The sequence below is a fragment of the Nannobrachium achirus genome (genome assembly GCF_963921795.1).
Source record: "Nannobrachium achirus genome assembly, chromosome: 11".
NCBI lineage: Eukaryota > Metazoa > Chordata > Actinopteri > Myctophiformes > Myctophidae > Nannobrachium > Nannobrachium achirus.
This window is the reverse complement of record NC_137820.1, coordinates 61,195,753-61,218,446: the sequence shown is the minus strand read 5'-3', so window position 1 is coordinate 61,218,446 and position 22,694 is coordinate 61,195,753. Positions and strand designations below refer to the sequence as shown.

General features: G+C 42.0%; 2 protein-coding genes across 3 annotated transcripts in view; both read left to right on the top strand.

Annotated features, from left to right (window-relative positions):
* The first annotated feature begins 2,953 nt into the window (after positions 1 to 2,953).
* Positions 2,954 to 17,597, top strand: tcp11l1 (t-complex 11, testis-specific-like 1). The gene is made up of 11 exons (XM_080736460.1): positions 2,954 to 3,046; positions 3,165 to 3,265; positions 8,994 to 9,142; positions 9,338 to 9,470; positions 10,934 to 11,054; positions 12,105 to 12,325; positions 13,737 to 13,873; positions 14,885 to 15,063; positions 15,641 to 15,822; positions 16,136 to 16,308; positions 17,316 to 17,597. Exons 3-11 carry the CDS (start codon positions 9,007 to 9,009, stop codon positions 17,534 to 17,536), a joined length of 1,503 nt encoding a protein of 500 aa, XP_080592586.1. The 5' UTR covers positions 2,954 to 3,046; positions 3,165 to 3,265; positions 8,994 to 9,006; the 3' UTR covers positions 17,537 to 17,597.
* A 2,242-nt stretch (positions 17,598 to 19,839) lies between these two features.
* LOC308294854 (homeodomain-interacting protein kinase 3-like) overlaps positions 19,840 to 22,694 on the top strand; it is a 57,404-nt gene continuing 54,549 nt past the window's right edge. For both annotated transcript variants that reach the window (XM_080737741.1, XM_080737740.1), the window contains exon 1: positions 19,840 to 20,200. The gene's annotated coding sequence lies outside the window, so the exon portion shown is untranslated. The remainder of the gene's footprint in view (positions 20,201 to 22,694) is intronic.

Genomic DNA, 22,694 nt, shown 5'->3' with positions numbered 1-22,694 from the left:
TCCGCGATTTGGTCAAATGCTCTATATAGCATTCAGAGATTGTGGAATAGTTGTCTGGCTACGCGAGACTAACTCAATGGGGAAAGGCGGTTTGTTTTCCCCCACGCTCAAGGCGGATGTGACGTTTATGGGCGTTCCTTTCTAGCTCCGTGTTGGTGTATCCAGAGTGTATCAGAGTGTATATAAGAGAGTTACGTCACGCTTTGAACTCGCCGCAGACCGGAAGTGGCGTCGCATGGAGCCTGTTCTCATTCTTATCGAGGCTCTGCTGCTCTCCTGCCCGTCCGCCCCCACTATAGCCGAGGTATTTTCAATCACTGGTAAGTAGACGAAATCACGTCTTTTTCACCCTTTTAACGCATTCACGCATTCACACATTCACGAGAGGCCCGTGAATGCGTTAAAAGGGTGAAAAAGACGTGATTTCGTCTACTTACCAGTGATTGAAAATACCTCGGCTATAGTGGGGGCGGACGGGCAGGAGAGCAGCAGAGCCTCGATAAGAATGAGAACAGGCTCCATGCGACGCAACTTCCGGTCTGCGGCGAGTTCAAAGCGTGACGTAACTCTCTTATATACACTCTGGGTGTATCTAAGCAGCATCAGGCTGGTGTTATAGAGTAGAGACGGTCTCTACTGCCACCTTGCGGTTGTCCCTTGTAATAACGTGCAGGGTTTACGGCTTTGACTGCACCAAGCACCATCAACTGTCACTCAGCATCAGCATCATGCAACAACTGAAAAATAATAATAAACTCCCACCAATGTGACACACGTGCACATACCTGCCAAGTACCAACCCTCCTGTTTTTGGAAGAACTTAAGTCTCCTGTGGCATTTGTTCCATGACCTAGCGGGAGTGTGCTTGCAAAGTTTCACAGAACAGAAAGCGAAGCTGCATTCATTCACGATTTGAGGCATTTTGTTCAAAACGGACCAATCATGCAGCCAATCAGGATGGAATATGAAATATCGGACATGCCGTCTTAATATTCACGTGACTATAGAGATACTGTGTACTGATTTTTGGATACAATCTGAAGGAGTACCCAAAAATGTGTTTTACATAAGTCGGCCTCCTGGTGGCGCTATAAAAGGCAGATGTGAAATATGCAGGGCAAAGGTTTTTACTCTAGGGAGTTCACATACAAAGTTTTACACTGATCAGTGGAGTTGTAGGTAAAATCACAAATCGGCCTGTTATAGCGATTTGAAAAGAATTAGGTGGAATCAATTTCTTCCTTTGCCTATTGGTAATGTGCATGCACAATTTCACCAAAATGGCTCGCTGTGTTCTTCATGACCAATCCTGCAACAAAGACCAATCCTGCAAACTTGGAAGCCAATCTTAGCCAATCAGCAAGGAATATGACAAATCTGAAAGACACGTTTCGTTTAATGACTACAGAGATACTGTGAACCGATTTGCGTGATGTTTGGACAAAAGCTGTGGAGTAGGCCTACTGTTCAAAAATGTGTTTTGCACAAATCCACCTCCTGGAGGCACTATAAGGCCGGCTACAGACCTAAAGGCACAAAAACGAGTGCGTGTCGTGTGGGGAGGCGGGGGGCAGGCACAGCGCAATGCATTCCGGATGGGAGTCGAGTGGTTTGAAGTCGAGTGCGAGTCGTGTGGTGTTGTGTGGTTGCGTCCAACTTGCTCACGACTCGCACTAGACTTCAAAGCACTCGACTTCCATCCGCAATGCATTGTGCTGTCTCTGCCCCCCGCCTCCCCCACACAACTCTCACTCAACTTGTGCGTTCCAGTCTGATTGCAGCCTAACAGGCCCAGGTGAAAAGTTTGGGGCAGAGGTTTTGCTCTGGCAACCAGGGACACAGTTTCGCTGGCACCATGCCAACGGTGCTGGAGATTAGCTGTCCACAGACAGAAGGACACGCGGACGGACGGACAGGGGCGAAAACATACTCTCCCTTTCAGCCTGGCGGAGACAATAATGATGGATTGTTATTATTATTATTATTATTATTTTTTTTTATAATGATGGATGATGTCAATGAATGGAGGTCAGAAGAGAGGAGGTTAGAAGTTTGAGTGGAGGCTCGACTCTTACGTCATATTAGCCCCACCCTACACCTAGGATTAATAAGAGAAGGATATCACACTGGGCGTGTCCCAGCGTGGTGCCGGGGTATTGCACATGCGCAGTGTTAACAGGAACTGCCATGGTGGAGTGTTCCAGCAGAGGCACTAGATAAAAAAGATCATGATCCGTTCTCAGTAGAGCGAGGTGTGTGTTTGTTTTGTTCTCTCTCCACTCATCACCTAAACAGCTGCAGGTTTTCTTATATTTTCTGCATAGTGCTGTGTTTTATTTTTTTTAAAGGACCCCAATTGAAACAAGCCCAAGGCTCTTTGAAGGTGTTTATCCTTTTAGTTGACCTTGTACCAGCTGTTATGAAACTACCTTTTCCTATGTAAACTTCTAATAAAGTTTTAAATCAATCAATTGTGGGAAATAATTGGTCTTCAGAGGGATGCTTTTATATAATCCTGTACTTTGAAGTATATGTCAGTCTAACTTGTACTGTGTGCCGTACTTGTAGTCAGACTAATGTATGGTGCAAAAAATTCAACAGACGCACAATTTAATTTATTTATAAGCACTTACACAAAAATCAGTAAAACAGCAGTAGATGAGAATCCGATGGATTTCTATAACTTATATTCATTCAGGATATGCAACAATAAGCCTACTTGTTTTGTGGCATAAGAACATTTAATTTGAGCAAATAGCAAGTCCCCAGCAGGCACTTAAAGTAGGACAAAACAAACACTACCATTTAATGGTCACACGCCGCCATCTACTGAGCCAAAGTGTAGGAGCGGGCCAGATTGTACTGCACATGTGCCATACCCCGGTACCACGGCTGGGACACGCCCAGTGTGATATCCTTCTCTTATTAGTCCTAGCCCTACACCCGGAAGACTGACTGACTCCACCAGGACTCCACACAGTTTACACAACAATCTTCTCCAAGCTGAACTGATGCTTAGGATAAGAATCGTCTGTCAAATGTAAAGGTGGGACTATTATTGGATCAAACGGCATCCCGCCGTAGCAAAAATAACGTTTACCATTGTGAATATATGAACAAATATTATATTCGTTATGTATTGATTAAAAATAGCTGTGTCATAGTGCTTTGTTCATAGCGACTGTGTTCATCCCTGACGAACGTCCGATACGTTGATAATACCGTTAATCCATCTCACTGGTCTTCATCCTGTGGCGAAGACAAGGTACAGTATAGTAACAAAATTAACAATGTAACGTTTGAATTAGCCACAAATTGCAACACTAGATTTTTTTTATAATCGGATGAATCTAGGGTTGCAATAGCTCTGGTCCATCGCGTCTCCTCCCGGAGACGCTCTGACAGACCCGTCGGGAAACGGCTGGACTCGAGATTGTCGGCCCCTCCGAGCGCTCAACATCAGTCAAAATAAAGAAAACTGTTTCACTACTCACCAAACCAAAGGTAGTTTTGCGTTGTTGAAAGTCTATTCTCCGCGGTGGTGAACCCCTCAGCACCCCACCTACTCTGTAAAATACATTATTTTTGGCATGAAATAAAGTGCATCCAACTCGACCGCCGCTTATTTCCGGGTTGTGAACCATTGTATATGCGGTTTGATTGATTGATTGAAGACTTTATTAGAAGTTTGCATAGGAAAAGGTACAGTTTCATGACGGTGGCCGCTAGGTGGCTCGAGCTGGGTGCTTTTTATTTCATGACAAAAATAATGTATTTTACAGAGTAGGTGGGGACGTGGGGTGCTGAGAGGTTTACCACCGCGGAGAATAGACTTTCAACAACGCAAAACTACCTTACCCTAACCCTATTTTGACTGATGTTGAGCGCTCGGAGGCAGGGGCGGTGACGTTTCAATATTCAAATGGGTGCTCGTTTTCAGCAGTTTTGTGACACTTTGGTATCATGCCAATAAAGCTCCTTTGAATTTAATTGAAAACCAATGAAACAGAGCAGCCTGAATTAAAAATGCAGACAGGCCTATACTTGAGTAACTGTAAATGTACAAACGTATTGGTATCAAAATATCCCATTTCATGTCAGCAAAAGAAAAGGCATTTTTTTTCCCATCATTGAGTACTTTATTTACAGTTTGCCAATAGTACAGTGGTACGATAACGATGTCATAAAATGAATGCACTGTAGGAATTTTTTATGACACACGAGCAATCATGACTTTTCAGCAATCAGTGTGTTTCAACATCTTAACACAGTAATTAATGCATGATATTGCACCTACATTAACATGCTACAAGCAGAAACAGACCTTTTTTTTCCCAAGATCTTTGTCTATTTTAATTGTGGAGGAACATGTTTTTTTTTTTTATGTAATATTTTCTGTGTAAAAAGAGTCAGCTGGACAATAATGTGTGAGAGATAGGCTACACTGCTGTCTTTTTATCCTTTACCTGCCAGGTTAAGACAATGCCATACATTAGCATTTCTAAAGGACAAGGGCACCTTGGCACAGGATTGGACGCTAGTTTGCTTTGCTGATCAGTGGGGGGAAAAGTTTTATTTAGTATCACTTTAGTTAGTAGGCCTATCACTACAATATAGAAATACTCTGTTACAAATATAAGTCCTGAATTAAAAATGCTGGCATGCTTACTTGAGTAAAAGTCCAAAAGTATTGGTATAACATAAAAAGCCTACAAAAAGGAAAAGCTAGGCTTTAGGTCTATACTGTATAGACCTACTGTATATTTGTGTATTTATATTTTTTTGGCACTGTGTTGATAAGTAGTTCCTAATGTTTGGATGAATGGACCATTGTAAGTTCTTTGAGTTTGCAATATGCTTAGAAAAGTCACTTAAAATTGCAATCCATTATAGAAACGTTAAGCACTACTATTCTTTGTTGTGTTGTGTTTTTTTTTTTTTTTTCAAACTGTTCTCGACACTCGGCTGTACACAACAGTCCTTTTTATTTTTCTTACTGTCCTGTAACCTTAACTGGGTGACTTAATTTCCCCTTCCCCTTCTTTGTATATACTTACTGATTGTTTAGACTTACTGTTTTCTCTTTTATTATATTTTTTTTCTCTCTCATTTTCTTTTCTTTACATATCTACTGCATAGTACTGTGTTCTATTCGTCTGTGTCATTCAATGTTATATGATATACTTTAATGGTTTCCTGTTGAAATAAGCTTAGTCTTTTCAGGATCTCATTTTAGTAGACCTTGTACCAGTGAACTGTACCGTCATGAAACTGTACATTTTCCTATGCAAACTTCTAATAAAGCCTTCAATCAATCAAATAGGCTTTAGGCTACATCAATTATATGTAATTCAAAGGAGCTTTACTGGCATGATAAAATACTATAATGCCTCATTCACATAGGGAGCAGCAAAGCTAAAGTTTAGCTTGCTTGGTCAATGTTATCTCAATGGAAACCAGCTTTAAAGCTTTCAAAGCTTTGTTCTGTGTATCTCCTGTATCTTTAAAGCTGGTTTCCATTGAGATAACATTGACCAAGCAAGCAAAACTTTAGCTTTGCTGCTCCCTATGTGAATGAGGCATAAGAACAGTTCAGTTGAGATTTTTTTTTAATTATTTTGGAGGTGGGGGTAGAATACTGTAGAGCTACATTAGCCTTACATTAAGACGCACCGGTAGTTGCTTCTGCTTTGCTGACGTAAGGCTACCGGAGCGTCTTACCGTCTTTGAATACACTACCACTGCAGGCTCCACTAAATCTCATCTAGTTGCTCGACACATGCACTAATGAAAAATATAAGACTACGCCAGAGTTCTCATATCGCTTACCGACTCTGGCGGAAACTGTTCACAATGTAATAGTCCGTTGTTTTCAATAAAAATGCTTTTTACCAAGTCTATGTCCGAGTGCCGCTCTGTTTTTCCTGCATTTCTTCTTTTGCGCATGCGCAACAGCGCCAGTTTGATGGCCGGGAGGTACTATTGCTCATTTGAATTGAGCAATAGTACCTCCCGGCCACCAAAGGGGCGCTGTTGCGCAGCTGCAACAGCATTGTTTTCAAAGAAGAAATGCAGGAAGCCATGATGAAAAACAGAGCGGAGAGAAAAGGCACTCGGACATAGACTTGGTAAAAAGCATTTTTATTGAAAACAACGGACTATTACATTGTGAACAGTTTCCGCCAGAGTCGGTAAGCGATATGAGAACTCTGGCGTAGTCTTATATTTTTCATTAGTGCATGTGTCGAGCAACTAGATGAGATTTAGTGGAGCCTGCAGTGGTAGTGTATTCAAAGACGGTAAGACGCTCCGGTAGCCATAGACGTCAGCAAAGCAGAAGCAACTACCGGTGCGACTTAATGTAAGGCTAGAGCTACATGGCTACATCACACAGAGTAGACATACAGCCAGGATGTGGAGGCGGGCTATGACGCTGGGTGACGCCCTCGAAAGGGACAAAGCCGACGTGTGATATCGGCCGAGTGCCAGGAATGCAGTTTGGCCAGTTTGGGGCGAACGACTGAGTGCTAGGAATTGTCAGCGAAAAATCAATGGGCTCTCATAACAGTACGCTCAAGCACTCACGCGCCCCCTATGTTCCCGCCGCTGCTCGGAGGGGCCGACAATCTCGAGTCCAGCCGTTTCCCGACGGGTCTGTCAGGGAGACGCGATGGACCAGAGCTAGGGTTGCAATACCTCCCATAGGCAGACAGGGCAATGCATCAAAACGTTATTTTGCTATCTGATTGTATTAAACGACGTCAAACTCACCAATATTGCGGCTCTATGGAAAGCTTGGAATTTACTCTTGCTATCTGCAAAGTGTTTGTTTCTGAAAAATCCACCGTATAATTGTTATGATTTATTTTCTGTCAAGAAATCCGAGCAGACATGGTTTATTTTCTAAGTGTTGAACTTCGGAAGCGCTTGTCTTCTATAACGCCATGTCCCGCTGCCTCCTGCATAATGTGACATTTAGAACCAGGTGGTCACAGGACCGTTGAGGGATTTTCCACGAGCGCTTCCAAACTCCAGGACTTAGAAAAAATGATCACCTGAACCAAATTTCTTGGATAGAAAGTAACTCATAACATGTCTACTGTGGATTTTTCTGAAACAAACACTTTGCAGATAGACAGAGTAAATTCCAAGCTTTCCATAGAGCCACAATATTGGTGAGTTTGAAGTCGTTTAATACAATCAGATAGCAAAAAACTGTTTTGATGCATTGGCTGCCTATGGGAGGTATTGCAACCCTAGATTCATCCGGTTATAAAAAAATCTGGTGTTGCAATTTGCAGCTACGTTTGAATGTAGGATATTGAAGCATTTCTTTTAAACACCACCAATCTGTGTGCATCGCAGTCAGTGTGTGCCAGCGGCTACGTCATTGTAGTCCTAAGCGACCATTTCTTGGGTAAAAGCACAGGTGTTTCAATTGTTTGATTGCATAGAACTAATGCTATAGTCAGAACACCTGTGTGGCTGTGTTTACCCAAGAAATGTCCACTCTTTTAGAACTACATTTGGCATGGACAATTGATTGATTGATTGATTCCTTTGATTGATTGAAGACTTTATTATAAGTTTGCATAGGAAAAGGTACAGTTTCATGACGGTACAGTTCACTGGTACAAGGTCTACTAAAAAGAGATCCATGAAAAGACTAAGCTTATTTCCACAGGAAACCATTTAAGTAGGCTATCTCATATAAAATTGAATGACAGACAAATAGAACACAGTACTATGCAGTAGATATGTGTGGCGGAGAGAGTCGCAGCCCCAGCCTGAAGCCTCAAAAGTCTAGTATCTGCTCTCATTCCATAGGGATATCCCTTTGGAGTGATGGTTAAGATATTGGACTTTCACGCGGGAGACCCGGGTTCGAAGCCGGGTGGGGAGGTTCGGATCACCTCCGTTACATTGGTGCCGTGACCCGGATCCGGGCTTCCCCGTAGGAGGAGGTCAAAGGGGGTGAGTGTGGCAGAGAGAGTCGCAGCCCCAGCCTGAAGCCTCAAAAGTCTAGTATCTGCTCTCATTCCATAGGGATATCCCTTTGGAGTGATGGTTAAGATATTGGACTTTCACGCGGGAGACCCGGGTTCGAAGCCGGGTGGGGAGGTTCGGATCACCTCCGTTACATATGTAAAGAAAAGAAAAAAAATTAGAGAACAAAAAAAGAAAACAGTAAGTCTAAACAAACAGAAAGTATATACACAGAAGGGGCAGGGGAGGGTAGTGTTGGGCTAGGTTATTTTATTTTAATTTTTTTACCAGTTGCGAACGGCTGCTGCCTGTAAGTGGTTTTTCAGGGCAATTTTAAAGGATGCTAGTGATCCACACTCCTTTATGGCCTTTGGTAAGGCTTTCCACATTTTGGTGGTATAGCAGAAAAACGAGTTTGACCCGAGTTTGACCCTTCACCCCTTACTTTATATATAAAGTGCTATAGTAGCCTGTGTAGTTTACTATATGTATAATGCCAGGATTGCAGACTGCAAGTCATGATTGTTAATAACAGTTGTCAACAGGATTGTTATTGTTCTCAATCTAACATGCTTGTTGAATGCTAGTTTCTGACTGGTACAATCATGACATTCAGCCTGTCTGTTATGTTAATGTTGTTATGGAAGCAGAAACGTTTAAGACTTTTTTTCTATCGATTACTCACCCCATGGAGACTTGAATTTAAGACAATAATTTGATTTTAATAAATGTACCCCATTGATTCCGGTTGGAGACAAAATTGCATGCTATGGGGGTAAATGTATTAAAATCAAATTATTGTCGACAAAAAAAAAAATGTATTTATTGAACTCGAGTCTCCATAGAGTGATTAATCGCTAGATAAAAAGCCATTTTGGGGGTGAACTACTCCTTTAAGATAATCATTTTGAATTGATTTAAAACACTTGCCATGGAATCAAAGTGAACTACATACCGGTATTTCAAAATGCAATGGACATCCTTCTCATATCTAACACTGCTGCCAGTGCCGATTGTATCATGCCAAAGGATTCAGACCAACCTGAGGATGGAGGAGACAAGGAACCAAAGGAGAGGACACCAGGTGCTGAGGAAGCGGTGAGGAAGAGAATTCGGGCAAATACCCCAAGCCCACATCGAGGGAACAGTCCACAAGGTAAATAACGGTTAGGTGAAATACACAAGATGTACTGTAATAATGAAGAAGAACCTTGAACGAAGCCAGTTCTTACAGAATATGGCTTGTAATGGCACTGTTCCAGGCTTTATCAATGTGTAGCATTGTGAAACAGTTGTTTGAGTGAAAACTGTTAATGATAACTTTAGCTTGTCTTATTTTCTCTCCTTTCAGCAAGCCCTCCCAGGTTTGTGTCTGTGGAGGAATTAATGGAGACAGCTAAGGGAGTCACCAACATGGCTTTGGCCCACGAGATAATAGTCAACCAGTCTTTTCAAGTCAAACCTGTAGAATTTCCAGACGGGAGGTGATTATATTGTAGTGATGATGTTGATTGGATATGGGGGATGGAAACACGTTCAGTATTCAGTTATTATGAGCAAATATATTTATTAGACCCACCCAAGAAATTTCAAAATATTCTCGTTTGATTGAAACTCACTACATATACAAAAGCATTCAAATCTGTCCATGACGTTGGGTGCATCTGTTCTTTACTTGCGCCAGCAGAGCACGCAAGTACAGCGATCGGTGCTGTCTGTATCCGACCGACAGTACAAAGGCAGCGCCTTTAGCCAATGAGGGAGCAGCAATCTCGGTGAGGTCACCACCAACAAGTGCGACCTCGTCACCTGATATAAATAACAAGTCGCAAGTTGGCACCTCGACAGAGTGCCAACTTGCCCACCCACATACATACAGACAGCACCGAACAGCATCGATTGCACTACTTGTGCGCTCTGCTGGTGCACATGTAGGCCATATATGGCCACGAGTGCACAAGGCGCAAGTTGGCACCTCGACAGAGTGCAGTTAGTCTAGTTTAAATTAATTCTATGTTGTGTGCTTTTATTGGGCCCTAGCCTACACAGGAACCATGCAAGTAGCAAATGATGCAAACACACAGCTGGTTATGCAATACCCAATCTGAGTTCCCAGAGGTTCTTTTTTCCGCCACTAGGGGGGCGAGAAGAACCTCTGGGCCAAAACTATGATATTCCTGGGCAGGAAGTTGTCCCAGGCTCAGAATCTGAGCTGGGACAATACAGGAAGTAGAGCCCTGTGCAAACCTTCAAAACATTCAGAACAGAAACCAACCAAAAACACTACAACAATATGCAGCCCATGTTTCAAGGTGAATCCTACCAGACTATGCAATACCCGTTTGTCTGTGTCCATTTATGTCCATATTTTGAGTTCTGTGTCAGACATGGCCAAATATGGCATCTAGGCCAGTCTCTATGACGTTATATGGTTAACATATGCACACTCCATAATATGGGGATTTGCAGATTCAGGTATCAGGGTTAGGTTAAGGTTAGGTTAGGTTTAGGTGGTCAGACCAAAGGGAGTTCGACCTAAGGACATGCCTAACCTCAGTAAAACTATGCCTAAACCTAACCCTAACCTCAGTCCTATGGGGCAGTCCCCGCAGATTCATCTATATTTTTGGAGATCCAATTATCCGACCGACTTCCATGTCCTTGCCGTTTTGCATGCCGAGTTTGAAGTTATCGAGATACATGAACTACGGACGGACACACAGACAGACAGAGATTTTGTGCGTTTATGGGTCAATAAAGAATCAAAGTGAGCACAATGGGGTAGAATGACCTACAATACAGGTCCCAAGCTGGGAGTCAAATCTATGACATTTCTGCTATGTCATAATGTGCCAGTTAAATATTGTAACTGACACATTAACTGGTTTAGCCACCACCTCTACATTTATGTAATAAATTGTCCCTCAATCCTCTGTCCTTTGCATAGTTTGGAGAAGAGGGTGAAGGAGATCATGCACAAAGCATTCTGGGACTGTCTGGAGGCTCAACTGAGAGAAGATCCACCATCATACAACAATGCCATCAGGCTGCTGGAAGAGATCAAAGAGGTCAGGGCTTATATACTGTATATATATATATATATATATATATATATATATAATATATATATATATATATATATATGTCACAGTTCTTTTGCGTTTCAGTGAAATTGAGAACAGGAGCGCTCGTCGTGCGGCGCGGGGCGGAACAAGCGGTCGCTTTGATCCACAACAACGAAGTGTCGGCAGGAATGATAGCGCCTCACCCCACGGAGGTTAGGGTTAGGCATAGTTTTACAGAGGCTAAGGCTAGGGTTAGGGTTAGAGTTAGAGTTAGGCATAGTAAGCTAATGGCTAAACACAGCTGAGCTAGGCTAGTAGATAAACAACGAAAGAGGTGTCGCAAACGAGTGACGTCAGCGACTACACAAGTGAATGGCTGTTGTCGCCATCTCATGGTGAATACGCAGAATTACACAGGTGCGCTGATAAGAGACTATCAAGGTGAATTGGTCCAGGTGGTGTTAGGGGTGTGTGGTGAACGACAAAACGAGCACTCTTACCCCAATCTCACTGAGTTACCCAAACTGACTAACATATATACTGTATATAGGGGAGAAAGAAAAAACACACCGGTGAAGTGAGCAGTGCTCATACTGTTCCCAAAGAATACCTATTTATACTAGAAATACTGTTCCTACGAAACAGTGTGGGCTCGCCCGTGATTATATTCTGAAGCTCAACCAATACTCCAGCTAACACCACTCCCAGATTTTCCGCACCTCATTTGCACCTCATTGGCTAAGGGCCCTGCCTTTGTACTGTTGTGGCGGAACTTGGTAAATAAATAATGAAGATAACATAGTGTTCCCGCCTTTCAGGCGAGCCCACAATTATAGTATAATATATATATATTGTGATGTCATGTGAAGTTGACCAATCCTCAAATCCATGATATTATTATTGTATTTTCTATGTAATAAGAATACAATAGAATACTTATTTTGATGCATATCACAGTGGCTTGCACCGCTCAAAAATATAGGAAAAGGAAATAAGACTTGCTCTATAAGTTTATTCTAGTGTCCATTCATTCTCTCCTCTCTCCTCATGAAGTCTCTGTTGTCGTTGTTGCTGCCCGGCCACGCTCGACTCCGGACTCGCATTGAAGAGGTCCTGGACCTTCCTCTGATCCAGCAGCAGGCTGAGAACCAGGCACTGGACATTGGTCAGCTGGCCCAGTTCATTGTGGGGATGATGGCCACCCTCTGTGCCCCATCCAGAGATGAGGACATTCAGAAGCTGAGGGAGACCACTGAAATGGTGCCTCTGCTTAAGTAAGCTGAAGAAGGAGACTATTTTTGTCCTGTTCCTGGGCTTTGTACAATCAATTTGAGCTCCTGCAACATCATGTACTGTATTTAATTTTCCTGCAAAATCATGTATTTAATTTTGAGCACACAGTCACTACTGAAGTATGCCTGCTGTACAGTGAACTTGTACTTGCTGCCAAGAAATCAGTTTCCCGGTTTCTAAACCTATTTCCCTCTTCATTCATCTACTACACCTCTACTCTGTTTTACACTATATACAACAAGTAGCAGAGTAGTTCAGACTGAAGCCCAAAAACCTAACATCTCCCTTGGCCAAGGGGAATTCCATTTTGATATAGCACCAGATGTTTGGTTTCTCAACCCGGAGTCCTGGGTTTGAATCTTGGGATTTACATTGGTGCTGTGACCTGGATCAGGTTTCCTGGTGACGGTCAAACGGGTGAATGTAGTGGAGTAGCTCCGGCCAAAAGGTCTCCTCTGACCATGGGTGGATTCCCTCTTGGCTTAGTAGTAGATGCTTGGTTTCCCATGCAGGAGATCTGTGTTTGAATCTCAGGTGTTACTTAAAAACCCATTTAGGCCTAGAATTATTGAACGCTTTAACCGGTGAAAAATAGCAGATATACAAGCTCACAGCCCGGCACCGAGTGCCGCGCTGTGAGCTTGTAGATCTGCTATTTTTGAAAAAGTTGTGAAAATGTGTGCATACAGTATATGTATTTTCAAAGCAAACGTTTGTAACTCAAATTTTGCTTCTGGGTGGTCCCTGGAACTAGATATTTTGAAATGGGGGTCCGTGGCCAAATAAATATCATTTTGGGAGTCAGTTTGAGAACCACTGACATAGTAGTCTCTCAAGAACAGACTAACTGAGCTCCAGTTAAGTGAAAAGGACCTTTTCTTTGACGATGACTGGCCAGATTGCTGACATAGAAACATAGGTTTTTTCCAAAAATCTTAGAAGGATTCAAAAGACACTTAATAGAATCGGGTCAAAATTCTAATTTTCACGATTCTTTTAAAATAGCAGATCTACAAGCTCGCAGCGCGGCACTCGGTGCCGCGCTGTGAGCTTGTATATCTGCTATTTTTTTATATTTAAAGCATAAAATATTGCGTCATATTGTGTTCAGGCCTAAATGGGTTAAGCAAAACACAAATCTGTTTGATGTGGCATGATGTTGCTTCAGTTTATTTGGGTTAATGAAATAAATCTCCACTCTGGCTACAAAAATGAAACAATCCAAAGGACGTGCTTTGCTGATGTAAAAGACTAGGAATAAATTACACTTAACTCACCCTTAATTTCACATTTATTAGCCGCATCATAAATGATGTTCATCTCAAGTCTCTTTCCCTGTATGTCGACAACCTCTGCCTCTCTCGGTTTTCTATCTATACCCCTCTCCTTTAGAGCAATATTTTCTGTGCTAGACTTGATGAAGCTGGACATGGTCAACTTTACCGTGAGCAGCATTAGACCCCACCTGATGCAGCAGTCTGCAGAGTTTCAGAGGAACAAGTTCCAGGAGTTCTTGGAGAAACAGCCCAGTAAGGAGACTGTCATCCATATCAAATGTGTATGAAGCAAAAACATGTTGCAACATTCAATCAGGACTTGTGTCTAATTTGCAGGGAAGATTCTTATCGCCTAGTACCTAGTTAGGAATGTTTCTTGTTGGGTACCATTTTTGTTCCAAAGATTGCATGATTAAGACAACCTAGAAAGGATGTCACATGGGATTGTGGGATAGCTGAAGTGTTCTAAACACATTTTCTGCTTTGATGTTGTTTAGTTTGCTTGTTCCTTACACTGAAATACTGTATAGTACTTTTTTCTTTGTAATGACTGAGTGATAATGATAATGATAATTACCTACTCCTCCCGCGGGGGAAATTCGGGTATCGCAGCCCAACCCAGCTGCTTTTTTTCAGCTTAACCCAGCTGAACCCTTATGAGGCAGCCCACAAGGAGCGCAAGGGGGGGAGCAGTGATAGCTGGAGCGGGGGATCGTACCTGCGACCTCTGGGGTCTCCGGAGTCCTAGGTATGGACACTAACCACTCAGCCATCACTGCTCAGTGAGCCACTGAGCAATGTGGAACACAGACGATGTTTCCTCAAAACTTTGTCTCAACAAGGATGAATATTCCTGTTGTAATGAGGCCTAGTCTGGGATCGCTTCACATTTCGGGGTTTGATCCTGTCGGGAGCGGAAACCACTCTATGTCATTTTGTATACGCTTTTAAGTCCAACTCATAGCGACTGGCAAGAGCATTTTAGGGATTGGGGAAACAAACGGGGGGAACCAAAACAAAGCAACGCCGCTTTTGCTTGTGGTTTCCGCCTAGACCGGATCAAATGGCCTGTTGTAAACGAATACCAGGTTTTCCTCTGAGAAAGCCCGGTGACGCGAGGTTAAGACGGGCCTAAGCAGCCATTTAATTTTTTTTTACTGGAAAGCTTCCTTGCAACGAGTCTTATCTGGATAAATTCCACTTTCTACTTAGACTAATATCATCACATTTTCTTTTCCTCTCTTTTTTCCTCTTATTTCTCAGATGCATTAGACTACACTGAAAAGTGGCTTCAGGACACGATGGGATGTTTAAGAGAGGTGGCTGAGGACAGTGTTGGTGCAGCCTCATCCAACCCTCAGGCTCTGCTCCCCCTCAATGTCCATAATAATGCCTATCTGCGCTTGCTGAAGTGGGACCACCAGTCAGACCCCTTCCCAGAGGTCATTGTCTATAGCCTTGAACCCAACCCTGCACGCTGACTCCTTTAGAGCAACCCTGTGTCTCCTAATCTCTTGAGCACTTATTTCTATAAAGTTGCTGTGGGGCGATATGTATGCATTGACACTAAGGCTTGCCCACCTGCCCCCGGCAGGTAAATAAAACTTTCGGGCAGGTGGAGTTTGCTTTCAGGTTGCCCGACCGGGCAAGTGCTTGTTTGAGAGAGGACGCGACAACCGTCTATAAACACAACACAAGACATCTGTCTAAACACCTCAACTATGTCCAAATCCGTTAATTTCTAGTAAATAGAAAAAGATAACTTACAGTATGTTCCCGTGGATCGAATGTAGTTATTATTTAGTCGCAAGCTTGTGAGTGTTAATACTTGTCATGGGTTCAATATTTATAAAGGTCAGACATAAACACTTTCAGCATCCCTATTTGGACGTGCCATTATAGGCAAATCATTTCCTAAATGTTTAACATAGCGAAAATAGCAAATAACAAGGTCATAACGGTTTCTGCTCGACATTGACGATATGTATACATTTGTGGCTTCACAACTTCCCTCCGCAGACGGTGCTGATGGACCAGGTTCGCTTCCAGGAGATGCAGTGGGAGGTGGAGCGGTTGGCGCTGGTGTCGTCCGTGCTCCTCATTGTCTACACCATAACGGGGGAGGCCATCTCCGGCCTGCCTGGACTGATGGACACGCTGAAAACCACTGTGGCCGCGGTGCTCGTGGACATGCACACGCCGTGAGTACACACCACCCAAGTCATACTACACACGAGGAGAATACAGCCTGTGGGAAGCGCACACTTATTTGACTCCATATTTTAAATGATCCTCTGAAAGGAAATGCACACCTCTAAATAAACATAAACACAAATAGCACCTGCAGTTGGATTGAGCTCACACCTTTGTGAAGTGTTTAGCATCCAGGATTTTTTTCGTCCACATTTTATCATTAGCGTAGCCCATATTTATCAGAAACCAAAGTACACAAGACTCACTGTCCGATAATTCAAATAAAACCGTTAATTATATATTGTTACTGTTTCTTCCTAGGTCTTTTAGTACAGAGGAAGCCTTGGCAACCATTGGAGAGGGACTGTGTGTTGAGCTGAGTCGGCAGCTAGCCCAGCATGGCTACTCTCCATTCTCAACTGACCGACAGAGCACGCTGAAGGGACAGATCTCAGCCACAGCCCAGCCGGACAACACTGTCCGCAAGCTAATGGGTAAGTACATTTACTTACGTATTGTACTTAAGCACAATTTTGTAGTGTTTCCAATTTCCAATACTTTTACTTTTACTCCACTACAGCTCGCATCCAAATATTGTACTTTTACTTCACTGCATTTATTTGAAAACTTTAGTTACTAGTTACTTTTGATTATTATTACAAAAAATACATTAACCACTTCAATCCTATATATTTCGGCCATTTGAAAATAGCCGATCTACAAGCCCACAATGCGTCGCGATGCGACACATTGTGAGATAGTAGATTCTGCTATTTTCAAAAGATTTTTATGCATTGGAAAACTTGAAATGGGACATTCTGCATAATGAGTACTTTTACTTTTGGTACTTTAAGTACACTTTGCACTGCCTTCATTGGTACAAAAACGAGTCAGGTTGTTCTTTGACTGGTGGTTTATTAAAGCGCACTTGCATGGCTCCAAAACCAACATAAAACTGTAAATAAAGCATAAACAAGACAAAATAAATAATAGAACATAAAGCAAAACATGGGTAACTCAAACATAAGGAAATGATAATGCAAACAATCCATTTACCTTATTGGCTGCATCCACAGCAATGAAGGTAGCGAGATGCTCGAAGAGTACATGAACTTTTCACAAACTTTGCCAGCGCCATGCTGCTAACAAACACACGTCCGGCACAGCATATATGGTAAACCTGGCCGGAATACACGTAAAGAGGCAACTTCCGGCACCTCACTTTGAGCAGGATAATTAACATATTAACAAAAGAGGGAACAGCAGCTTTATATTAACAAATAGCTGTTAAGGCGGCAGCTACAACACTTATATACCAATACATTTGCACTTTTAATTAGTACGTAATTAGTAAGTACATTTTGAATTCCAGACTTACTACTTGTAACAGAGTATTTCTACAGTGCAGTAATGATACTTTTACTTATGTTAAAAAATAAAGTGAGTAGGCCTACTTTTTCGGCCGCCACTGACATTTTCTCCAACTCTGCCATTCTTCCAGATGCTAGGATCCAGAGTTACCTCCGGGCCCACCTGGAGGGTCAACACAAGACCCCTCCTCCCTTCCCCGGAGGTCTGGCTCCAGTCAGCAGGGAGCTGAAGGATCTGGCCGTTCGCTTCAGCCGCCTGGTCAACTTCAACAAGCTGGTCTTTTCTCCCTTCTACCAAAGGATTCTCCAGAGCTCACTGCAGGCAAAGGAGGAGCCCACCACTGAGACCTGAATGTAAACACAGAATGGTAGTTAGAGCAGGGGTCTTCAACAGGGGGTCCGGGACCCCTAAGGGGGTCCTCAGAGTTACTACAGGGGGAGGGGGGCCGCCAAATCTTTGTGATAGGATCATTCTTTTAAATGAACAGCTTACACCCTCGCATCCTTATTCTGAGGAGAACTTTAGCTGAAAATAGCAGATCTACAAGCTCTCAACGCCTCGCAGTACGAGGCGTTGAGAGCTTGTAGATCGGCTATTTTCGGCAAATAGGTTTGGTGTAGAGGTAAAAGAGAGCAGACCGAGTACAGAGTGTAAGGTCAAGTTAACTAAAAACACGAATCCAACTGATGACAGTGCTGTCAAACAAGCCTATGAATCTTCTATGAAATCTATGAAAATCTGCATCACACATTTATAAAATATGTAAAGGGATCCCTGCTTCATTTCTCTCTCTCTCAGCTAAGGGGTCCTTGGCCTGAAAACGTTGAAGACCCCTGAGTTAGAGGGATTGGAAGGGCGGTGTGGAGATTTTGAGATTTGTCTCATAGGAAAGGATTAGGATGAGGTGGAAGAAAGAAAAAAAAAGAAAAGTCATCTCTCAAATTCAACAGGATAAGAACAAAAAACCATAACGCTGGTAACCATCTCAGTTGCATTCACTCAGTGTTGCTTACTTAATCTCAGACCTCAGGATAGCAAATCTAAGAACAAGTACAATTTCTCTAGCATTTGCTTGTGTTACAAGGGTACAATAAGTATTACCAATGGTTATCTTTATAACAAATTTTAAAACAAAGAGTATCAGACAGTAGTTTACTTGTTAGACTGAAATTGTGAGTCAAATTTGTATAAAGGACAAAGTGTTCTTAATAAAGAAAGGGAACTAACCTGTGAACCAGCAGTTGAGAACTACTGTAGGTATTGAAAAGAAAACGGACTGATGATGTGGACCTTCAAAATTGCTTGTGTTTTTGTAGTAATGTCTTTGGTTTTATTATTTATTTATGATGGATAATGACTGTTTTTAATTATTTATATTTCACTATAGCCTCTTTACTATGCTTTTGACGTTGATAGTCAATGCTTGCTCTACACTGGTGTTGTATTAAAAAAGGCTATGGCTTGTCATCAGACTACATAGATGACACATTCAGTGACTCAAAGTAATATAACTAACATTCATAACACACATTCAGTGACTGATTACGCAAACTGCACCGATCATTGTCTTTGAAAGATAAACCATGTAGGCTACTTGTCAATAAAGCTGCTGTTTCCTCTTAAAAAAGCAATGCTATTTATTTTTACACCACTACTTGTTATTTAATTCAGCTTGTCCTTTGTATTTCATGGGTGTGTCCAGATTTGGTTTCACGGAGAGGAGTTTTCACGGAGAAGTGGACGGAATCACATTGATTTGATTTGACGATTATATTACATTCAAGATACAAAAAAAGAAACCTTCTACTACAGTGATTCTCAAAGTAGATTCTAGGGACTGTGGGTTCCTTTAGATGGGTCTAAATTGGCCCATACAAGTCTGTAACTCTAACAGTATACAAATTGGTGCCATTTGTATACAGTCAGAGTTAAGGGGAGACCTTGAAATGTGAAAGTTTGAGAAACACTGCTCTACTATGTAAGAAAGAGATGCAATGCAGGTGCGCTTCATCTGAATGCTGCTCTTAGTTTTTAGGCAGTGCAGTGGGTGCTCAGCTGAACTATGCCTATGCCTGCAATAAAAAGGGGGGACAGTAGAGGGAGCCAGAGTCACATTTGTTGTCTGATACTATTGAAGTGGTACATAAAAACTTGTTTTATTATTTTTTTTACCACCTGTCAAATCCTACTGTGCAGGCCAGGGTCTATTCATATCATCTCTCCAGATAGCTCATCAACTACCTTACTTTTTTAAAATTATAATAATGTAGCCATAAATCATAACTTGTAGAGTGCTTTTATTTTGTGACGTAAAGTCCCAAAATAAAAGCACTCTACAAGAGTTATGATTCATGGCTAATAATAAAGTAGGCTATTTTGTCTCCCCGTGGACTGAATGTCAAAATACATACTGTACCATTTTATATATATATATATATATATATAATTATTATTATTTTTCCCCCTTTTTTATATTATTTTATTTATCATGGATAAAAAAAAAGCTCCAAACTCGCAACTCCCTCTCTAGCGCTCTACTCACACACGTCACAGTCACGCGCGCGCGCACACACACACACGCACGCACACACACACGCACATTCCACACATGCGGGGAGAAGCAACAGGCTAGTAGATCGACAGCAGCAGCAGCAGTGAGCAGCGGAGCGGCGGCGCTCGGGGGTGAAACAACAAGGCGTTACATTATAGTTAGTTTTTTAGCAACGCAAAAAAGTTTACAAACACGCTTTCCTCCTTGCTAAACGACCACCGTGGTGACAGTTTGGTCAACACCAACAAGACACGGAAGAGACGCGGACCGTGGCTGCCGAGGGGAACAAATAGTTCCATGTTATTTTAGTGTGCGAAAGAGGAAAACTCCGGGTTGTTCGCTGTGTTCTAGTCTCTCTCGTCGTTGAACAAGATGGCAGCAGCAGCAGCATCAATGCAGGACTGGACTGTGGTCTGGATCTGTTTGGACGCCTTGGACCAAAACACCTCCTGCTCCTACTAAAGGTAATGTTCTGTTGTTCTGAATACATGTGGTCAAACTGCTGGACACACTGTGTGCTCTTATGGTTGTTGATTCACAACACTATCCACCAATGACTTAGCTTCGGGCTAGCTGGCAGACAGTGGTGTTAAAGTAACCAAGTATATTTACTTATCAAGTACTGTACTTATTGTTAAGGACCGGTTTTGAGGTGTTTGTACTTTGCTTACTTGACCAATTTGCTTTTACTTTACCAATTTCCAGTACTTTTACTACGTAGAAGCTGAAGTTCTACGCCACTACAAGTCGGGTCCAAATATTATACTTTTTTGTACCCCACTACATTTATTTGAACACTTAGTTAATATAGTTACTTTGTAGATTTAGATGATTATACACTTCAGCCAATTTTGGCCATTTGACAACAGCAGATGTTGCATTCATTGTGAGCTTGTAGATCTGCTACTTTCCAAATATGTTGCATAATGAGTACTTTTGGTACTTTTAAGTACATTTTGACGCCAATAATTTTGTACTCAAGCAAATTTTGAATTCTGGACTGTTAAACCTGCAACTGAGTATTTCAACACTGCAGTATTTATACTTTTTTAGAACGTGTGTGAGTACTTGTTTTTTCCACCACTGCTGGCGCTTGCTTCGCTAAAAGCTAACCAACTTTGCTTCCTCTCTGCTGGTTCCTGGCAAACACATTAGCCCTGTGAAGCTAACGAGCTAACGTTAACATTTTAACAACACTACGCTTCAGTCCGTCTGAAGTAGGCCTACGTGTTAGTTTTGATTTAGACAATAGTCGTTTCGTGTGGAGTTGTGACAAGGAAATGGAAGAAGTTAGGTGTCAGCGACGACAGCGAGCAGAGTTTCAACAGGTGGATAGGAGGTTGTTGTTGCTGCCCTTCCCCCAAACACGTACTACACACACACCACATACACACCACACGGCACCCATATGTTTGCTGTCTCCCTTGATTGATCAATGGCAAATAGCACGCACAGCTGTCAGCCTTTTTACAACACACACACACACACACACACACACACACACACACACACACACACACACACACACACACACACACAGAGTGTGGTAGTAAAAGTACTCACATTTCTTACTTGTGTAAAAGTATCAATACTGCAATGTAGAAAGAAATACTCTGTTACGAGTGGAAGTCCTGTATTCAAAATGTACTTGAGTAAAAGTACGTAAGTATTGGCATCAAAATGCACTTAAAAGCACCAAAAGTAAAAGTACTCAGTATGCAGAATGTCCCATGTTAAGTTTTCAAAATATATACAGATATACACATCTACAAGCTCACAGTGAGCTTGTAGATCGGCTATTTTCAAAGGGCCAAAATGTATACAGGGCTGAAGTGGTTAATCTCTGTTTTGCAATAATAATCAATCTACAAAGTAACTAAATGTTTATAATTGAAGTGGAGTAAAAGTACAATATTTGCCTCTAAATGCAGCGAAGAACTTAAATACTCCAGTAAGTACAGCATTTAAGTAAATGTACTTAGTTACCATACACCATTGCACGCACACACACACACACACACACACACACACACACACACACTCCTATATGTCAGGACTCATCTGTGCAGAGTATCAGGCTACCTTCCTTGGCAGCGAGACAACAGACGGTCTGTGACTGTTTGGACGCCCATTAAAGACAAACATAGATTAGCCCTATCTCCAGCTGTAAGGTGGCTTATTCTCATGCCATTGCGTTTTATCAGTCAGCCCTGACTCACCCATCACCAGCTGCTGTTACTTATGAAGCAGGATTCTTTCATCTACCGGCCAATATGGATAGTGACTAAAACTTTAACTTTGTCCAATATTGCATATGCACGTGGCTATTTTCTAGGCTTAGCAATGAGTGGAGATTTAGGGCTGATAATCCTTCCGCTAGACAAATCAATTGGGATTCAGTTATCCCATCTGTCCTGTATACTGAATGTACCGTTTAAAGGAATTAAATGTAACTTTAAGACTATTAATTATTTTTATGTATATACATTTTTAGCAGTCATTTCCCTTCATCAGTAACTATATTATTGTGTTGTTGGGGTGTTTCCTTGCAGAAAGACACATCCCCTGGCTGTATTTCTGTTCTGTTCCACTCTTTATGTAGACATTAAATGTAAACAGAAACAGTGGAGGGACGTTTTTGTCAGGGTGAGCTCAGCCAGAGCTCTTAATTGCTCCCTTTGAACTTCAAAGGGGTTGTGCACTAAGGTAATTTATTCGGGCCATGAAAGTGTCAAGTCCTCGTTAGTGATCTCTCTAATCAATGAAAGCATTAAAGACAACTACCTGTTTGATGCCTGTCATAGAGGTGAGGGGGGAATGTTTTTGTGTACACACAAGCTTGCATATTTTTCCTTTAGCAATTGTGGTTGAATAATGTAAATGTCATTTAAAATTTTAAATCACTGTCTTTCACCTGCTAAGACAATTCACACAGCCCTACCAGTAACACTCAGTTAT